Consider the following 18,775-nt stretch of genomic DNA (forward strand, 5'->3'; position numbering starts at 1 on the left):
ACAGGAGTCCCATGAAGCTGCCAAATGCTGTTCAGAAACAAATCTCTCTTGTCAACAGCATGGTTCAGATAGAAATAAAACGCGAACTGAGTAAGTCGAAACATGGGCTGTCGAAACGTGCCTTTTATCTTTTTATCGCGGACCTCATCTCGGGCATAACCACCACATCTTGCCTCCCCCAGCCTCCCCCTCCAAAACAGCAGTAGGAAAACCAGTGCCTTGTGTCCCTCCCCAGCACACACCGACCCGGTGCTCACGGTGGGGGCGAAGTGCGGGATTACCATTTTTTCCTCAGTTGCCTCTTCTCTTCAAGGACCTGACACGGAAGGACACACGTTTGCAATTGGCACTGTTATTTTATTAGTACGAGTATACTGAAACAATAAACTTGTACTGGTATACAGACAATTTATTTAAAACAATTTTGTTCAAATTTTGAATCAAACATTGTTTTATTATAATAATGAAATAATTTCTACCTAGAAAACCTGCAAGCACCATCAAAGAAAGGGACCATAAAATTCAATAAACAGACTCGAGTGTATCCTACAAATAGACACACCACGATTAGAAAATAGAATATGAATTCTTCCATTTTTTTTTAATATTTGTTTTAAAAAAGCTAGTGCAAGTACAATATTTTACACTGGAATTACAGAGAGTATGCACGCATATGGAAAAAAGTTCTCCTGTCACAATAAAAGCTCTTAACTATGTATGCACTTAAAATTTTCTTTTCAATAAGGTGCAAAACATTCCTTCCCTAGTTCTCCTCTGTACTGGCCATATCAGTCTGATAGTGCCCTCAAAGTTCTGGCGTCTCTTTTCCCTGGCCGGTGGGAGGCATACAATTGGAAGTTCGGCAGGTAATGATCTGATTGTAAAACAGACGAAGGTATGAATCTCGGAGATGGCCTTGGGGCCAGAAGTTAGGACTGTCTTACCCAAAGGGCCCCACAAATACTGGGCAGGGCTCTCCTGAAACCTCCATTCACTTGACACTAAATGGATTTACAGGTGAAGACCCAGGAGGAAGAAACCACCCTAATAGGCCAAAAGGGCAATATTCACAGAACTGAACATACAGGTGTCAAGTTCAAGGTTCACTGACTGAACAATTTACCCCACTCCTGGACCCAAGAATGCCTTAAAGATTCAGTGGTTCGGGTAAGAACCAGAGGAAACCTACGCCCCCGACTTCTTGGTAACTGCTCTGTAAAGACCCGGCTCTAAGCCAGTGTCTGGCATCTCAGACTTGACATTCTGGAGGACAGGATGTTATCCCGGCAAGGATTACTGTAAACAGCACTTCCAACGCAGGCCTTCAGACTGGCCATGGAAAAGGAGACAGGCTCGTTGGCTATCCAGACAGCAAACGAACACACAAACTAAAGGGGAAGAAAACTTGGGCAAAGTCTCCAATTATCTGCAGTGGAAGACTTAAGTCCTTTCAGATAAGAAAAGTTACGGAAATTCTGAGAGACCCTTACGTATACATACTACCTATCAGCCAAATGCACTTAATTTTAATACAGCTGAACCATTTGTATGCAAGTCATGAAGGACATGAAAAGCTGAAGCCACTGTCCACTCCCGTCATCGTACAGGTGAATGTCAGCTACCAGACGCCTTGCATTTTAAAAAGTAAAGGAGGGGCTGAGATTCTGAATTTAAGAACTGTACGTGGGTGTGTTTAACGCTCCTGCACGGCTGTCCAGTTTCCACTGGCTGCCTTGATTTGGGGACAAAATGGGACTCTTCTGAGAAGTTGCTCTACATTGATTTTGGCCTCAAGATTAAAGGAAAAAGACCCCCCCAAACTAAAATGAGGCATTGAAATTGAAGTTCATGTTCAAGTCCCCCATTTAAATGAGGTGTGGGGAGGGGAAGAAGGCTGAGCGTATTTTTGTTTGTTTGTTTTTTTGTTGTCCTCATAATGAGTTCTGTTTTTCTGGTAGCTAGGATCTCTTGTTACAAACACTTCTTGCTCAGGATTATATTCTTTGGGTTTATTGGAACAAGAAGTGCGGAGGATGTCAAAAGTGATCTCTGGAGAAAAAAGGAGTTGCAAGGACTTGAGAGTTTAAACCAAGAAAGGAGCTCAGAGAAGTACTTTCAGCACAGGAATGAACAGTATTCTCAAATTGCAGAATACAGAGTTGCCCTCCCTCGGAAGAGGGCTCTATGTAACAAAAACATAAAGGAAGTGTGGGTATAGTTTAAGAGCCTTTTCTGTAGTAATTCTTCCAGGCCATAATCTCACAAATCTGATTATTTGAGACATAACAGTTTTCTATATACCAAAAACAAAAACAAAAACAAAACAAAACAAAAAAAAAACCCAAACATGTAACTTTCAACCTTTATGCTTTTTTTTTTTTTTTTTACAAACAGGGTATGAAACTCATTGTTTCAACAGATCCATGTCTTTAGAACACTGAATGAATCATTTCGACATTCATTTTTCTTTTGTGCAATTTTCAAGAACATTACCTGTACTCCTCAAAATGAGTGCTTCAAAATTTTTTTCTTCTTCAGCTTCTCAAATTAGGTGTACATTAAAAAAAAAGAGAGAGAGAGTTCCCACAAGGTATAGTGCTACAAGAAAAGATCCTATCCCGTAAGGTAACATATTTGAAGCGAGGTCATCTATGTAAAAGAAATCTCAGCTCCGGAGTGGAGGTGTGCAAATTCTTTGGAATTTCCCTATCAACAGAAACACAACACTGTCCGTGGAAAAAAAGAGGAAACCAACCCAACACAATAGCATACGCATGTATGTGCTTTATAAAAAAGTATATTTTCTGTATATTTATTACTTGATGTGTTCCTAAATTCTCTATTTCAGAAATTCTGGGTTAAAAACACAAAGGTGGAAGCAAAGGCTTCCAGTCCACTTTAAAAAAGAAAGCGTGACTTCCTTTCCTTTTAGATCCCCACCGAAGGCGCTGGATTGGGCGCTGGATTGAGACGGCCGGCCCGTCTTTCACCTGGAATCATCGTGGGTGACTAGGAAACAGAAGTGCAAAGCCTTCTGGGAGAGAACAGACCAGTTTGTCGAGCTGCTTGTGGGTTCCGGAGACGGTAGCCATGACAACCAGCACAGCTCACAAAGCCTGGCCTCCCGTCCCAAGAGCTCTGCTGCTTCTCCCACATCTGAAATAGCATGGCATTAGTGTCTTCAAAAGCATTTTGAGTTTTTTTTTTTTTCTCTACGAAAGAAATAGGTTTCCTTAGCAGTCACGGATGTTAAAGGGTACTGTCAATTGTTTCCTTAAAAAACAAACAAACAAAAAGAATTCCAAAGCGACAACAACAAAAATAAATTTTGGCAACACATTTCAGTAAAGATCAAAACTATGTGCAAAGAGTGAATTTTATGATTACTAGGAGCTACTGTTCCTCATGAACACGCAGCATGATATTGCAATGTATGCCATATCGAAGGGGTAATCCACACGATGCAGGAAATCTACACATTCCTCGGAGTTATGCAACCGTACTCCAGAGCAGGCGAAATGCTGCTTCTGGACACACCAGTGTGCCACACACACGCCAGCCCCGTCCCTGAGTAAGAGGTGAGAAAGGTTTCGCAGAGCTCCTTGTAGGGGAGAAGAGGGATGCTGCCACTTCCTGGTGGGGGGAGAAAAGCGCAACACACTCACCTAACCAAAAACACAGGGGGCACCATTCAGAGTCAGCGATGGGATCAACAGCCACGGGAGAAAAAAAAAAAAAAATCAAATCCTCCCACACCAGACCGGGATGGGGAGGGGGGAGAAACAAAAAACTGACCGACATAGAAAATTATCCCCAAGTCTGAACGAAAATGCAATTTGGATTTCCACTTTACAAGGTTTGAGGTAAGTGGCATCCTTCTCCGTATCCCCCAACCCCTCCCCAATGTGGCCCAAACAAACTTGAAATGATTCTTAAGTGAGACATCCTAAGGAACAGTCATTTTACGTATTTAGAAATCCCTATAAAGAGAGGTTCCTGTTTGTTGGTTTTTTTTTTTTTTTCTTTTCGCCCTGACTGATTTCTTGGTGATTGTGTTTCGTTGTAAACGCAAAAGGCCTGCTGTTAGTACTTTAGAAATGGAAAACAGGAGAGAAAGAAAGAACTAAAGATGGCTAACTATTGCAAAGTGGACATCGTACAGAGGCACATGGCTGATCCTCCTTAAGCTTTTCGGCAGCGGAGAATTTCTACGCCTGTCATTGTTAGGTTTGCTACACAGGAGTGGGGACCAAGGCCACCCCGGGCTCACCAATGTCTGCCAACGAGACGAGGTTCCCTGTCCTCTGGATGTTCTTCCTATTGAAGAGAAAGCTGCCGCAGAGGACCGGTGACCATTGTTTGCAGGTGGCCCCTCCATGGCCACTGGCCACATGTTCACAGCGTGCACACACACATCAGGCCACACTTCCTGCCCATGCCCAGAGGAACGGCTCAAAGCGTCAAGGACACAGACCGGGGAAAGAGGAACCTGCCCGCTCTGGAAAACACCGTGGAGATGGAATGGGTCGATCCTGGTTCTAGTTGCTCCTGGGCACACCTGAGAAACGAATCTGCCTCTGCCCTCTCCATAGTGCATACTATTCCTCGTGGCCAGGGGGAGACTGCAGCTCATCCCCTAGCTCTCCTCCACTGGCTCTTTCTGCAACGTGGTGACAGACACACGGGGCTCCCAAAAGCTCCCAGCCCCAGCCCCAGCACTCCACATCCTCAGTGGGAGCTCGCTGTGGGAAGCTCTCCCCTTCCTGGTTCCTCCCCTCCAGCCCCTCTCTGGCCAGAACAGGGATGATGGGCCCAATGGGGGATGAGCGTTCCCTAGAGCACACTGGTCGGGGTATTGGCACGGGAAGTATTGCACGTGCTACAAAAGCAAGAGAATGAAATGGGACAATGTTTAGAGAGAACCCATGACTGTGTAATTCCTATACCTGAAATAGAAGCACAAAAATTAATGGTGATGTTCCTATTGCTGCAAACCATGTATGTTTTCCCATTTTAGTGTCGGTGTTGAGGATCCAGTTAGTTCAGTACTGGAAGTTAAACTGAAAGGTGGTGTGTGTGTGTGTGTGTGTGTTTCTGCGTCCACATGAGTTTCTGTAAATAGTGGTACTGATGAGGACAGAGTCTCTATATGGCAGCCCCGTATTCCTCTTACCATCAAAGGTTACAGAAGGAAAAGAAAAAACCTAATCATTGCAAGTGCCCTGAGCAGAATATATGGAAGATTAAGCAAGTTCTCTGAGCAGAAACGTTAAAAAAAAAAAAAATACAGCACTAAATAAGCAGTATGACCCCAAGAATGGGCTCACCCAGCTCTCTTTCAGCATGCTGAGAGGGTAATGAAATCCACAGAAAGTCAAGGATCAGTTCTAGCTGTTCTAAACCTATTCAAATGTTTTTGGTACACCCCAGAAAACGGTTTATAAATATCATTAGTTCTGGTGAGAGCTCAATATAATGGAATACTCGACAGCCAAAATGTGGGTCGACGTTAGAATTTTTTTTTTTTCAAATTTGCGAAATGCAAGAAGTACTCCTTTCAGTGGTAAAAGAAAAATCCAATTAAGTATTTGTTCAGAGAGACTGCAGCCATTCCAAGTAAGAATATTTAAAAATTTCTCCCTACTTATAAAACTATTTTTTTAAAAAGCACTTTAAGACACGTACTCAAAACCCACAAACAATATTTCAGGTCTCTGGGGATGAAAGTTTTAAACTGTGAAATATACCCTTTCTGGGTTTGTACCAAACATTAAAATCTTGATTTGATTTCCGATGGAAAAAAAAAAAGTCATTCTGAAAATAACATTAATTTCAACAATAATAAAGTAATTTTTTTTAAAAACTTGATCACATATATAAATGTCTTTATGGAAAACTTTCTTAATGAGTCTGAAGAAAATTCTCAGAGTTGTCCTGCTATGACTTTTTTTTTTTTTTTTTTTTTTTTTGTGACAGATGTGGTAGAAAGACCAAAATGAATTTTGAAAGGAACATAACCTTATAAAACGGCCTAGAGTTTAGGCAGGTTAGAAAGTAATTTTGCTACATTTATTTATGCTCGTTCAGTCCCCCAAACCTTTCCCACAATGTTATTGGATAAAAACTGCAGGAATATCACACAAATTATAAACTCAAGATGTGCAAATTGCAAGGCTCTTTAAAAGTTCATCTTAAAAAGAAAAACACTGGACAAAAATGAGTATTCTTTTTTCCATCCCTTTTCTCTCAGTTTCTCTGCCAGCTCTGCATAGGCCTTTAATTCTTTCTCAAACATCAAAGTGAAAAGTGCCTTCTGTCAGGCGGTACTCGGTGGCCATTGTCACGTACTAGTTCATAATTCACATTCATCCCTTTAAACCACATTGAAACTTCCAATATCTTGCTCGTGAGAAACTCTGCAGAGCTGAAATGTAGTTACAGTGTTGGAAAAAAAAGAAAGCAACTTAGTTTTTTTGTTTTGTTTTTTTCTTCCCAAAGAGTTTAAAGGGAGATACAGTACTTGTTGAATGATAGACCAAGATGCTTGGTAATAAAGTGTGAACAGCATTTTAAGTGCTTAGAGATAGTAATATATATGCTCATCTTCAAAATCTAATTCCTCACGTCACACTGGAATCTGAAAAAAGTGGCACCCGAGTTGTCCATAGTCATGAACTATAAACAGTACTAAAGTTAAAAGACGAGATTTGCAAACCCAATGCAAGAGCTCCCGCGGCTCTCTGAAGGGCAGTTCGCGCCTACCTCTTGGGAGCGAAGTCAAAGAGATCACCTGATTGGTTTTCCTAACACTGCACGGAATCCAGAGTGGGTGTCCGCCCTCTGCCACCCCGGCCGCCGCCCCCACCCCCGCCCCCCCAACCGTGCGGGGCGCTGGCCAGCACGAGCTGCCCAGCCCACCGGGACACCCCGGAGACATCACTGCGCTAGTAAAGCAGAAACGAAATCCCACGTGTGGCAGTTGCTCTAAAAAAATATCAGTGCAGTCAGGCCCCATAGGGGGAAATATATATCTATAGGATTAAAAGTTGCTTTTATTGTAAAATATGTTGGGGGGTGGGGGGGAAGGATCTTCTGCACGGTTAGCTTCCCATCTGCTGTCTGAGTGAGGCCCCTGATCGGGCCCTGCTGAGTTCCTGTGTTGGTTTTGCCGGGAGAACCTCACCAGGACCTTCCCCCTGGACCTCCAGTCCCGCGCTGAGGGCCGGAGAGAGTGGGCCAGAGGGAGGCAGAGGGAAGGGGAACCTCCCTGGCCATGCACCTGTGTCCCCCACGTGCACGCGCCCCCATGGGAGCACACGCACGCACACGCGTGTGCACCCCGGACAGCTCCCTGCCCCGCAGAACTTCTCTGGGAAAGCGGCGGAAGTCAGCGCCCGGTGGAGGCTTCTGTGCGGCTGGAAAAGACAGGTGCTCGGAAGCCACATTTCGTTTCTACCGGGACGCCCCAGAGCCTGCACGGGGAGGGAGGGGGGTGGCCTGCCCTGGCCGTCCCCCTCCACCCCCCCCCACCTGCCACTGTCACTGCCAGACACTCCCGGAAAAGCAAGTGCACCCATCTCCTGCGCAACACCGGCTGTAACTCTAATGACAAGGTTAGAACAGAAACCTAAAGAGGGTAACATGTAAATACTGTGTTATTTAGCCTACAGTACAGTAATCTGGATACAAATGATAAGGGAGAGCCGAATTTCCTTTCCCCACACTGCCTCTACTTGCCTACATTAGACCGGCCTTCAATGCAAATCTTAACCTCCTGAGGAATTAGAGAAGGCTTAGGAAGAGTCAAAGGTGGCTCGTCTTCTGGCTTCTCCAGTTTGCGGGTCTCCGGAGCCGACCACCTCCTCTTCCTCGTTGCCGTGGGCTTGCTGGGTTCTGTTTTGGTGAGCAAGGGCGCTGCGGGCAATCCTATTTTCTCCGGAAACTTGAGTTCGCCATTCTCAGACAGCATCGGGGCACCTCCCTGGTTGATGCCGTTCTCCTGCTCGGCATACCTGTGTCTGCTGCCTGCCAGGATGTCGGTCTTTGAATGCTTCAGCAGGACGCTGGCGGGATCCACGGGCGGGCCCTTTTTAACAGAGCCGTTCTTCAGGTTCTTGAGGGTCAGCGAGATGCAGACATCCCCAACTGAGAGTTTGGAACACGGCAGATCAAAGAGCTGGCTGGTTCTCTCCGGACAGCAGGATGACCAGCCCTGTCCAAACACAAAAAAAGGGTACTCTACCAAAACCTCCACGCTGACCTGTGGAAACAGTGAGAGACAGGGAAAAGGACGATGAAGACATTTTCTTCTTGTTTTAGGTCATACACACCCACACGTGCATGAGCCAGATTTGGGCGGGGGCAGGGGGCGAGAAGACTTAACTCTTCTCCCTCATCCACCAACACACACAAATAAGGCTCTTAATTATCGGCCACGTATGGGTGTCAGGCTCCAGTAAAAGCCCCTTTAGTGTTCAAAATATTATTTTATTTTATTTTATAAGATTTTATTTATTTGTCAGAGAGAGCGAGCACAGGCAGACAGAGTGGCAGGCAGAGGCAGAGGAAGCAGCAGGCTCCCCGCTGAGCAAGGAGCCCGATGTGGGACTCGATCCCAGGACGCTGGGATCATGACCTGAGCCGAAGGCAGATGCTTAACCAACTGAGCCACCCAGGTGTCCCTCAAAATATTATTTTATGAAGTATCAGCTTTCTAGCTGGCCTCCTTTAGAACAGATGGATGGGCCCCCAAGGATGCGGAGCAGGTACTTAGGGTTCAGCACTGAGCAAGTCTCTGTCAGCGACTGGAGTTCAAGATACAGTCTTGCACTTTATCTGCTCACTGGGTAAACACTATTCTCATGTATAACAGAGCTAATTAGAGTGAACTTGTATCCAGGCTCCCGCAGGCAGCGCTTACCTGTTTATCGTTGTATCCCTTGCCCCGAAAAGGGCCCCTGGCACATGGTTGAAGCTTAATATTTATTGGATAATGAGTGTGTACTCAGGAACTGAGGGGAGCAGAACCACTGAAGGCTGGAATAAAGAGGGAGAGCTTTCCTGGGACCCCGAAGGCTGAGCATCATGTGGAGAGGTTTGAGGAGTGGACAGTGTTGGGTGGAGCATAAAATTTAGGACACAGAGGGCTCATGGCTCATGTCCTAAAATTTAGGACACAGAGGTACTCGAATCAGCCTGTGCACTGGTTTGAAGACAGATATCTAAAGTGGGGAAAGCTCAGTATCCTCTCAAGAGTTTGCTGTTTTCTCTACCACCATGTGCCATGTGCGCACTGTGCTAAGGAAATAAACTGAAAATCCAGTCCTAGTCCCAACGTAGTTCACGATCAAGCGGGCAAATAGGCACGTGAACATAATTGCGGATCAACATGGCGTGTAGGGTTATAATACCTGAATACCAATATTAAGTTGCTGGAGGGCGGAGGAAAGGCATAGGCCAGTTTGAAGACGAGGTGACTAAGGAAGTCTTCCCGGGTAAGAATACACTGTGCTAAGTTTTGAAACATTGGGGAGCGGAGTACAGGAGTGGATGCAAGGAGAAGACACTCCTGGAAGTAGGGATAGTGAGCAAAGGCAGGGAGATAGTGTCCAGTAAAAATCCTACTGTTACCATTAAACTAGGCTGAAAGGCACTTGAGGTTCTAACAGTTTAATTTTCATAGAAATTTATTTTCTTTGACTTTATGCTATATAAAAAAAGAAAAAAAAACAATGAAGTAGGTTCAAAGAGTCAGCTTCCAATAGCTTTTCTCAGGGTGGTACACTAGATAGTCTGAAACACTCTTCTGAGGACAACTAAATACTCTGAAAAAAAAACCAAGCAAACAAAAACTAAGGGAAAAATGTAAAACATGATTTTTTTTTTTATGGCATTAGACAGAAAATAAGATAATGAAAAACCACCGGGTAAGGCTGAGAAAGGGTGATGGTTGAGAGATTTAAACCTATTTTCCCCTGAGGGCATCTGCACATTCCAAATTTGAGCAGTTTCAAGACCAACTAGACCTCTGGTAATCTCCAGGGGATGGGGGAGGGGGACAGTAGGGAATGAAATTCAGGGTCTACCCTTCCGGTGTACCAAGGCAGGCTGCTTTCTGGTGAGCACCACTCTTTTGGGCTGTGACCCCAAAGTGCTGAGTGCTGTACTCTAGGAGTAAGGTGAACCAGAAGTAGACAGGCCCTCTCAAGGTCTGAAGCTCAGATTTTGATCATCTTAGCCCCTAAAATTGGGTTAAGGTCATGAATTATTTCCAGTTTTTCAAATAAAAGACACTCAATTAAAAAAGAGGGAATAGGTCCATGAACAGAACAGAGAACATGAATAAAAAACCAATAGAAACAACAGATAATAGAAACAGACCCAAAGCGCAGGGGTGGGGGTCTTCTGAAGTAGAGGCATCAGACACAGACTTTAAAATGACCTATATTTATAATATTAAAGGAGGTTAAAGACAAGCTTGAGGATTTTGGTAGAGAACTAGAATCTGTTTTCAAAAGATCATGGAAATTTTAGAATAAAGAAACATACATTCACTAAAATCAGGAGAACACAATGGATTTTCCAACAGAATAAACGTGGTTCATGACAGAACTGGTGAAGAGGATTCCTTAGTTGCTGCTTTGGAAGAAACTATACAGAATGAGACATAGAGACCAAAAAAAAAAAAAAAATAGTTAACACAGAGGAGAGGTGAAAGACATAGAAGACACATTGAGAAGATCTAACAGACACGTAAATTGAATCATACCAGTAGGAGAAGGAGATAATGGGGCAGAATGAACATTTTTGAGGAGATAATAGCTTGGAATTTTCCAAAATTGGTATAAGACAATAATCTGCAGATTCAAGAAGGCCTAACCCCCAAGCAGGAAAAAGAAAAAGAAGTTCTCACCCCAGCAGGGCACAGTTTAACTGCTACAAACCAAAGACAGGAAAAGAAATTCCTGAAGTCTCCAGGATAAAATATACATTACCTCCAAATAGACAACAATTAAATTCATAGTTGACTTCTCACTAAAAAAGAACGGAACTGTTTTCGGAATCATGTGCCTTTTCACCTGTATCAAAACTCGCACTGAACAATGAGTTCTGGGTTGCAAAAGAGGATTTGTTTTTCCCACTTGTCTAAGTCTTTGTCTATGAGCTAAACGAAACCAAAAGCAAGAAGTCTGTCCGTATTCAAGTGGAGATCAGAGAAGTCCAACCATAAGAAGTGTGGCCTGACTGACAGCGACAACTGTGGGTTGAACAAAAGTTCTTTGTAAAGGGGTTATTTTGAGATTGTGATTCCCACTTTGGAGGAGCTAAGGTGATCAGCAGTGGAAGGACTCCCATGTGAAATCCCTTAAATAAAAATTTACTGACTTAAAAAAATGGAACTGTTTTGTCTAGAAGACAATGGGATATCTTTAAAACACTCAAGAAAAAGACTTGCCAATCAAGCCTTTGGTCAAAAGGAGCCTTCAGGAAGGAAGGCAAAATACATTTTTCAGACAAACAGTAATTAAGAGAATTCACCACTGATAGATATGCACTGAAGAAAATACTACTGAGTATTCCTTATATAGAGAAAAAAAATAAATCTAGATGGAAGTTTGTAGATGCAGGAAGGAACAAAGAACAATGAAAATGGTAGATGTAGGTAAATCAAAACAATACTGACTATATATAATAATATTAAAAATGTTTTATTGAATTTTATATGTAGGCACCCATATGCAAACACAGAAGTAATTAAAATATCATCCCCCCAAACCTTAAAAAGTAGTAAATTTCCATGTGATATGCACTGTGGCTTTCTATTTTACCTACTTTATCTTTTTTGGTAACTATGATTGGTTTAGTTGTACACATACTTCTTGAATGATATATTTTATTTGTTCCATAAAAGTCATAAGTATTTTTAGAGGGAACAACTAGTGTCAATATTGAAGTTTACTACTCTAGTGCGTGTGTGAACATGAGCCCGTATAAATGTGCATATTTTCAGGGGGAAATTGTTCTGGGCTATTTTAATAACATAAATAGAGCTAAACATTTTTGAGTGTCTACTACCTGTCAAACATTTAGGTACAAACTCCCCAAAAAGTATTTTGTTTATGCTCACAGCAGACTAGTGAAGAAAAAGTACTAGTGTTCCAATTTTACAAATAAGGAACTACAGTCTCAGAGAGATTAAGTCACTTGCCTAACATCCTAACTATGAGCTGATGGAATAGTGATTTAATCCCAGTCTTTGGCCCCCCAAACCCATTTTCTTTCCCTTTGCTCCTATCTCTGCCCCTGTGAACAAAGATATTACAATGCCACTAAAAGATATGAATTTAACATTTCCACTACCCCCACCAGTGAGAAATGTTAGCTGAAATAAGTAAGATCCAATGGCACAAGCTCATCGCTTTATTTCATGGTTCAGCAAATTGTGGAATAGTGTCTGCCTTGTACCTACTCAAACAATTCTAATCTCCCTACATAATGGGTGAGGAGGCTGATATTTAATTACAGAACTACATTATATCACACACACATATGTATTTGCATTTTTGTATGTACGAAGATACCTACAAGTTACAGTGTCAGAGGGGAGGGGTATGCCCAGCCAATTCCAAGTGGGAGGACCATAAATCCTGTCTCAAACCCCTTAGAGCATTAACATCATACGCCATGCAGAAGGAACGAATCCTACTTCAAGTGGGGATTGTTTAGCTGCAATTGAAAGTCACAGAAACAGAGTTCTCAAGTGTAAAGACCTCCTAGGAATCCGTTTGCCTATCCCCACCTAACACTGGTCAGAGGTAACGTGATGTCTGTAACACTACAAACCCTATCTCTAAACACACTGGCCTCTAGTATGCTTTGCATTTTCCTACATGATCCTCTGTACTTGGGTAGAGTCCGTCTCTTTGCCGACACCTGCTAATGGTCAAGTTCTTGATGTGTGAGCCCTATTGTATGAACTCCTCCGAGTGGCCAACATTTCAAGCTCTGAATGTCACATTTACTGTATCCTTGTAGACAAATCTAACTGAAAACGTCCACACGTTACCAAGTATCTGTAGATACATTTTTAAGATGAAGTATCCCCAAGGCCTTTATGAGAGGTAACATTACTGATCACTCCGAAAGCTATGATGGAGATGTATATGTTTCCCATTAGACCTATTGTAATTTTGGGGGGGGGCACTTTGAAAGCCCTTTATTACTCTTTCATCTCAACACTCCCAGGACAAGTCTTAGAATTAAACGTTGTAATGTGGTCCGTAGCTTGAAGAGCCTACCTAAAAATTCATGAAAGTGACAAGGCGAGAAAAGAGTATTTGAGCCCTGGACTAAAAAGAGCTGATAATAATAGAATTTATTTTTAACCTGGTTAGGTTGGGGGAAGATCTTCTCCACCATTTCAAAGGCTTGCTTTGGGTCCCTTCCTCCTAAATTCTAGCTTTGTCTCCTTCCAGAGAAGCTCTGCTGTCCTGGGAAAGGCACCACACCACACATTCTCAGCTGGGTCTATGCAAATTAGGAGCAAAAGACTACTCAGCTGATCTGATTGTTGTAAGCAGTAGGCAGGATAGCTCTGGCCGAATGTTATTTTTGTTCTCACTAATTGCTTACCCTCACTAATATTTATCCTCACTAATATTTTTCTCCTCCCTAATTATGTAGACTGAATTATCTAGATAATGCATTTTGGGGGTCTGCATCTATGTGACCTCAAATGAGTTTTTTCCTCTTTCTTTGGTGGAAGTCAAACTCTTACTGCACATATCTCAAATAAGCCCACTAATGTCTTCACAACAAATCTATTTTTATTTCATAATTGGGTTTGTCAGGAGATCACAAACCTTCTTAAAGGTTAACTGATCATTAACAGTTAATGAAGAAATCACACCAAGGGCTTTTTCGGTGGGAATATAGATGGTTAGGTTGATCTCCTTGGAATTCCCTTGGCGAGGAGCATTACCTACCTCAAAACACCCTGTTCTGTTTTGGAGATGAAACAAAGAAGGTGGGATTTTGTGACATGAGGTTACTCAAAACCAGAACGTTACTTGAAACTCAAAACTTGAATCTGAGGCCCACGTGGGTCGTCCCCATGGTGTCAGGAACTTCAAGATATTATTGATTGAGTATACATGCTCCAGGGTTTACGGTTTTAGCAATGTTCAATACGTAATCCTGAGTACCTACTAAGTGTTCGGGACTAGAAAAGAGTACCTCTGGTTGAAGATCCAGTTCTTGCCTTCCGTGGGGGAGACAGAACATGCGTACAAAACAAGTAATTTCACAAGGGCAGAATTGGACAATGGCAGCCATGTTATCTGATGACATCCACTAGGGTGTCTACTGGCAACTCAAACTTCACGTGTTCCGGATAGCCCTTCTGGTATGCCCTTGCTCTGGTGTACTGGTACCTGTTTGCTCTTCTTCATCCCCATGAAGGGCATCCCCATTCTTCCAGAAGTTTGGGTCAAGGTGCTGGGAATCATAATTTACTCAGCTCTTTCTCACCCTGCACATCTCCAAATTATAAGCAAATCCTGTTGGTTCCATCTTCCAAATGTATCTAGAATGAGACCATTTCTTCCTGCCTCCACCACCACTTTCCTGGCCAAGCCAGCTTCCCACTGGGAGAAAAAGCTGCCATGAACAAGACAAATATGGTCTGCATACCACCCTGCCACCAATCCCTGCACTGTAGTGACCCTGATCTCGTTGAACTCTGAAAGACAGGAAACTCCGGGTCTGTGCATCTGCTGTTTCCTCCATTTGGGATCCTTCCTGCCCTGTGTACTGCTGTCTCCCATTCCCCTTTCCAGAGAGAGCCTCACAGGACACCACCCTATTTAAAGTAACGACCCTCCATCCCCAGTATTCCTATCCTCTCTAGGCTGCTTTATTTTTTCCCCATGGCACTTATTATATTTGCTTATGTTTTTGTTTGTGTCACCTCTTTCCCCAAACTCCCCCAAGACTCTATGCTCCACGAGGGTGCAGATATTGCCTGTTTTGCTCATTGTTCTCTCACCAGAGTGTAGAATACTTCCTGGAGTGTAATAGGTGCTCAGTAAACATCTGAACGCATAACCAGTTCTGTGTTCGCTTTCCCTACGTAAGAACACTGCAATGGCATGAACGGCCAACAGAGGTCAATGTTTAGACACCGGAAGGCTCTGCCTGTCCTTGTTGCTTTTCACCAACTGGGACTAAATTGGACTTCCCGTCCTCCCCAGGGAGAAAAAAGCGGAGCCTTCCCTGGGTCTGTCTCACCCCTGAACAGACAGCTTTCTGGGCTGAGTGACAGCTGCCTCAATTCATCTTGATTTCACCGAATCACACTGCAGATGCTTTCTCTCCACTCCTGAGTTCCCTTTTGCTCTTTCGGATGTGCTAATAATCATTAATTCATTTTACGATCATGCTGGGGTTCAAAGAGCCTCTGATGAAACCCCAAGGAAAATACATTCGGGAGGGCAGTGCCATATAAAACCCAAGCATGTTACATAACTTCTGGCTGCTCAACACGGCCCATTTTTTTTTTTCAACCCATAAATATATTCTTTTCCAAACACTTTGAGCAGTCTGCAGGATGAAATGTGAGCATGAACAGCCTTTGTCCTATGTCAGCTTGAGGCCCCTCTGCCTTTCATCTTTGGATGCCTTGTAGCCAGCACCTCTCCTTTTTAGGGGCGGGTCACCTCCCATCCTTTTCCACCCTTTCCTGCCCTCCTCCTGCTGTGGCAGGCACACCCTTTAGCTCACGGCTGCTTCTCTGAGAAATCTGCCCACCCCTCCTTCTCTCCAGCAAACCTCCCCACCACCGACCCCCCACAAATCACCTCCTTTAAAATGATCACTTCCAATTTCTACGCAGGATGAAAGCACCAAGACAGAGAGGAAACACATCCTCGCTTCTGGGCTGATGATTATTTATTCAATGTCACCTTCCTGGTCTGGCTGATGAATGGCTTTTAAGATCATTTTTAGCTCTTCTGTGTATAAGCTTAATAAAATTCTCTTAACTACTTGGTCAACAACTACCATATCTGAACACTGTATACGTATCTACATATTTATGCTTTTGCATGTATATTTCAATCTTAGATTGGTGCTATGTCTATATACACACATATGTACATATCACCAAAAACAAGATATAAAGAAAACAAAACGTCTGTTGTTTAAATATGTCTCCCCTTTCCTCCACGAGAATCCCTGTTTTCATGAATGTGAAGGGCATCTGTTTTACAAACCATTTCTGCTTGATACTGTCCCAAATGTACAAATTCTGTCCCTCCCCGGGATCGGGGAGATGGCTCAGAAGCTGGGCTTCAGTCGACATGGCTGGCTTTTGGTGCAATTATTAAGTTGGGAATTGCCAACTTGGTCTACAAGTGAAATACTTGATCCTGTTTTACCAGGAGGAAAAAAAAAAAAAAAGCCAATCTGCTTTCCTTGAAGGCCAGTGTGCATGACTGTGTTCTCAACACGGAGCAAAGATGACCAGGATAAGCGAGAGACCCATTTACGCCAGTGTTTAAAAATCATTAATAAAAACAGTCACAACTCCTCAGTTGAGTGTAAGAGTATCTGTGAGCATTCTATTTAAAACATTTAATCACGTTAAATGCTAAACCCTGACTCAGTCGTTGGCGGAAGCGTTTCAGGGTTGTTTGGTAAACCCACACCCTGGCTCAGAGACGTCCCCAAATACAAATCCCAAATGACACATTGGGTTCTCCTCATATGCTGCAGGCTGGCTCCCAGAGCCTACACCGCGGGGAGGCCCCATTACAATCTGACTCAACAGGTGGCTGGAGCAGCTCTCAGGCACACCGAATTCTCTCCCACCTGCCTTCCTCTTTTAGGGTCTTAAAAGGTGTGCCTTCGGAAAACAATGTATTAGTCTCTGCTAAAAAGAAATGAGCGATCAAAGCCACTAAGAGACAGGGAGGAACCCTAAATGCATATGGCCAAGTGAAAGGAGCCAGTCTGAAAAGGCTACCTAGTGTGTCATCCCAGCGACAGAACATTCTGGAAAAGGCAGAGCTACAGAGACGAGAACAGATGAGTGGCTGGGTTGCCCGGACTCCGGGGTGGGGGTGGGGATGGGCAGGAAGCATAGGTGAAACGGAGATTTTTAGGGCAATGAAACTACTCTGAATGATACAGTGGTGTATAGATGACATGATGCATTTGTCGAAACCCTCAGAGTGCACAGCATGGAGAATGAGCCTTAACATAAGTTATGGTAAAATCACCTATCGGTCCTGGCTGATGCATTGTCACACACGTGCACTATACATATGCACGACTTTAACAACAGGGGAACCTCCGTGTCTGGGAATCCCTCTACTTTCTGCTCGTTGTTTGTTTTTCTTTTTTAAACTTAAAACTATTTTAAACAATAAAGTCTATTAATTAAACCAGCTATAGCCAACAATGAGAGTGGGCTTCCCTAATACATGTAAGACCCACCCCCCCGCCCCGGTTGGGGGCGTGTCTATCACACATGGGCTGAAAAAGCCTTTTTCTTTTTCTTTTCTTTACTTTTTTTTTTTTTTTTTTTTGGAGGGGTACAGAGGCACATCAACACAGCCCCAGCGCCGGGCTTTTGCACACGGGGGAGGTCACTACCTACTTTTTGATACATTTGGATTCATTCCCACCAAGCCCCGCATGTGAAATGCTGGCAAGTCAGTTTGCCTTGGCTGCTAAGGGACCATGCAGACTTCTGTGCTGCTCGCATGAGGTTTGGCTATTTTTAGGCACCAGCTAATCCATTAAAGCATAACACTGCCACTGATGAGTCACAGAACCCAGCAGTCGAATTAGAAAGAGAGGCATGAAAGGAAAGCCGTCGCCCGACGTGCAGGAAGCACATCATTGTAATACACGGTACTAGCGTGTCTGCACACACGCACGCACACAGGCACACACATGCACCCTCCCCCACCGCACCCCCCCCAGCTACAAAAGGTAAATGGCACCGAATATTAACCAACCTCCAAGGAGGTAAAGGGAAGCAGTCACCTTGGGAGGATCTGGGAAGGGAGAGACAGCAGCTCGCCAGTGAGGAAAGTCACAGCACAAGGAAAGTGTCACCCCAGAGCACTTTGCAAATAAAATTTACTACCATGCTACTGAGCAAGTTTTGCATACTCCTGAGCAAAGCTGAGCCTGGGGAGCAGGAGACAGAGGGATGGGGAGGCTGCTCACAGGTGGTGTGTGTTTGCTGGCTGGAAGTGGAGGGGGTGGCATCCTGGGCAGAGGCTTGCCCAGGGGGCGCCTGGCAGAAGAAAGGCGCGTGGAATCTCTATTTTGGGGGCTCTTACTGACGTGGATGGCAGGGCCGCCAATGCACTCCTCCAGGCCAGCACACACTCCAAGAGATACGGCAGGTGTCTGTACAACTGGCGAACAGGAGGGCGTTTAGCCCTTCCTGAAGAAATAGTGGTGTGGGTGCTCTGGAACTCCAGCCTTTTTTCTGGACTTTTCTAGACCGCCTCTCCTTTCATAAATTCTTTTTTAGACCATGAAGCCTTCTATTTATTTTTTCAGAACCTAACATTTCTCGCTCTCTCTTTTTAAAGATTTACTTATGTTAGAGAGAGTGAGAGCACAAATGGGAAGGGCAGAGGGATAGAGACTCAAGCGGACGCCGTGCTGAGCGGGGAACCAGATGCGGGGCTCGATCTCATGACCCTGAGAGCCTGACATGAGCCAAAACCAAGAGTGCACCGCTTAACTGACTACG

At 43.9% G+C, this 18,775-nt stretch overlaps 1 protein-coding gene and 1 non-coding gene across 3 annotated transcripts in view; both read right to left on the reverse strand.

Annotated features, from left to right (window-relative positions):
* Window positions 1-4,007: 4,007 nt before the first annotated feature.
* Window positions 4,008-18,775, reverse strand: part of ATXN1 (ataxin 1) — a 66,742-nt gene continuing 51,974 nt past the window's right edge. For both annotated transcript variants that reach the window (XM_032861610.1, XM_032861609.1), the window contains exon 3: window positions 4,008-8,260. In XM_032861610.1, coding sequence (XP_032717501.1) covers window positions 7,730-8,260 — 531 coding nt within the window. In that variant the 3' untranslated portion in view covers window positions 4,008-7,729. The remainder of the gene's footprint in view (window positions 8,261-18,775) is intronic.
* On the reverse strand, window positions 11,064-11,189 carry LOC116870114. Its single transcript, XR_004383187.1, has one exon. It is a non-coding gene; the product is annotated as a small nucleolar RNA SNORA40 (small nucleolar RNA).

The sequence above is a fragment of the Lontra canadensis genome, unplaced genomic scaffold (genome assembly GCF_010015895.1).
Source record: "Lontra canadensis isolate GAN:19392208 unplaced genomic scaffold, GSC_riverotter_1.0 scaffold21, whole genome shotgun sequence".
Lineage (NCBI taxonomy): Eukaryota > Metazoa > Chordata > Mammalia > Carnivora > Mustelidae > Lontra > Lontra canadensis.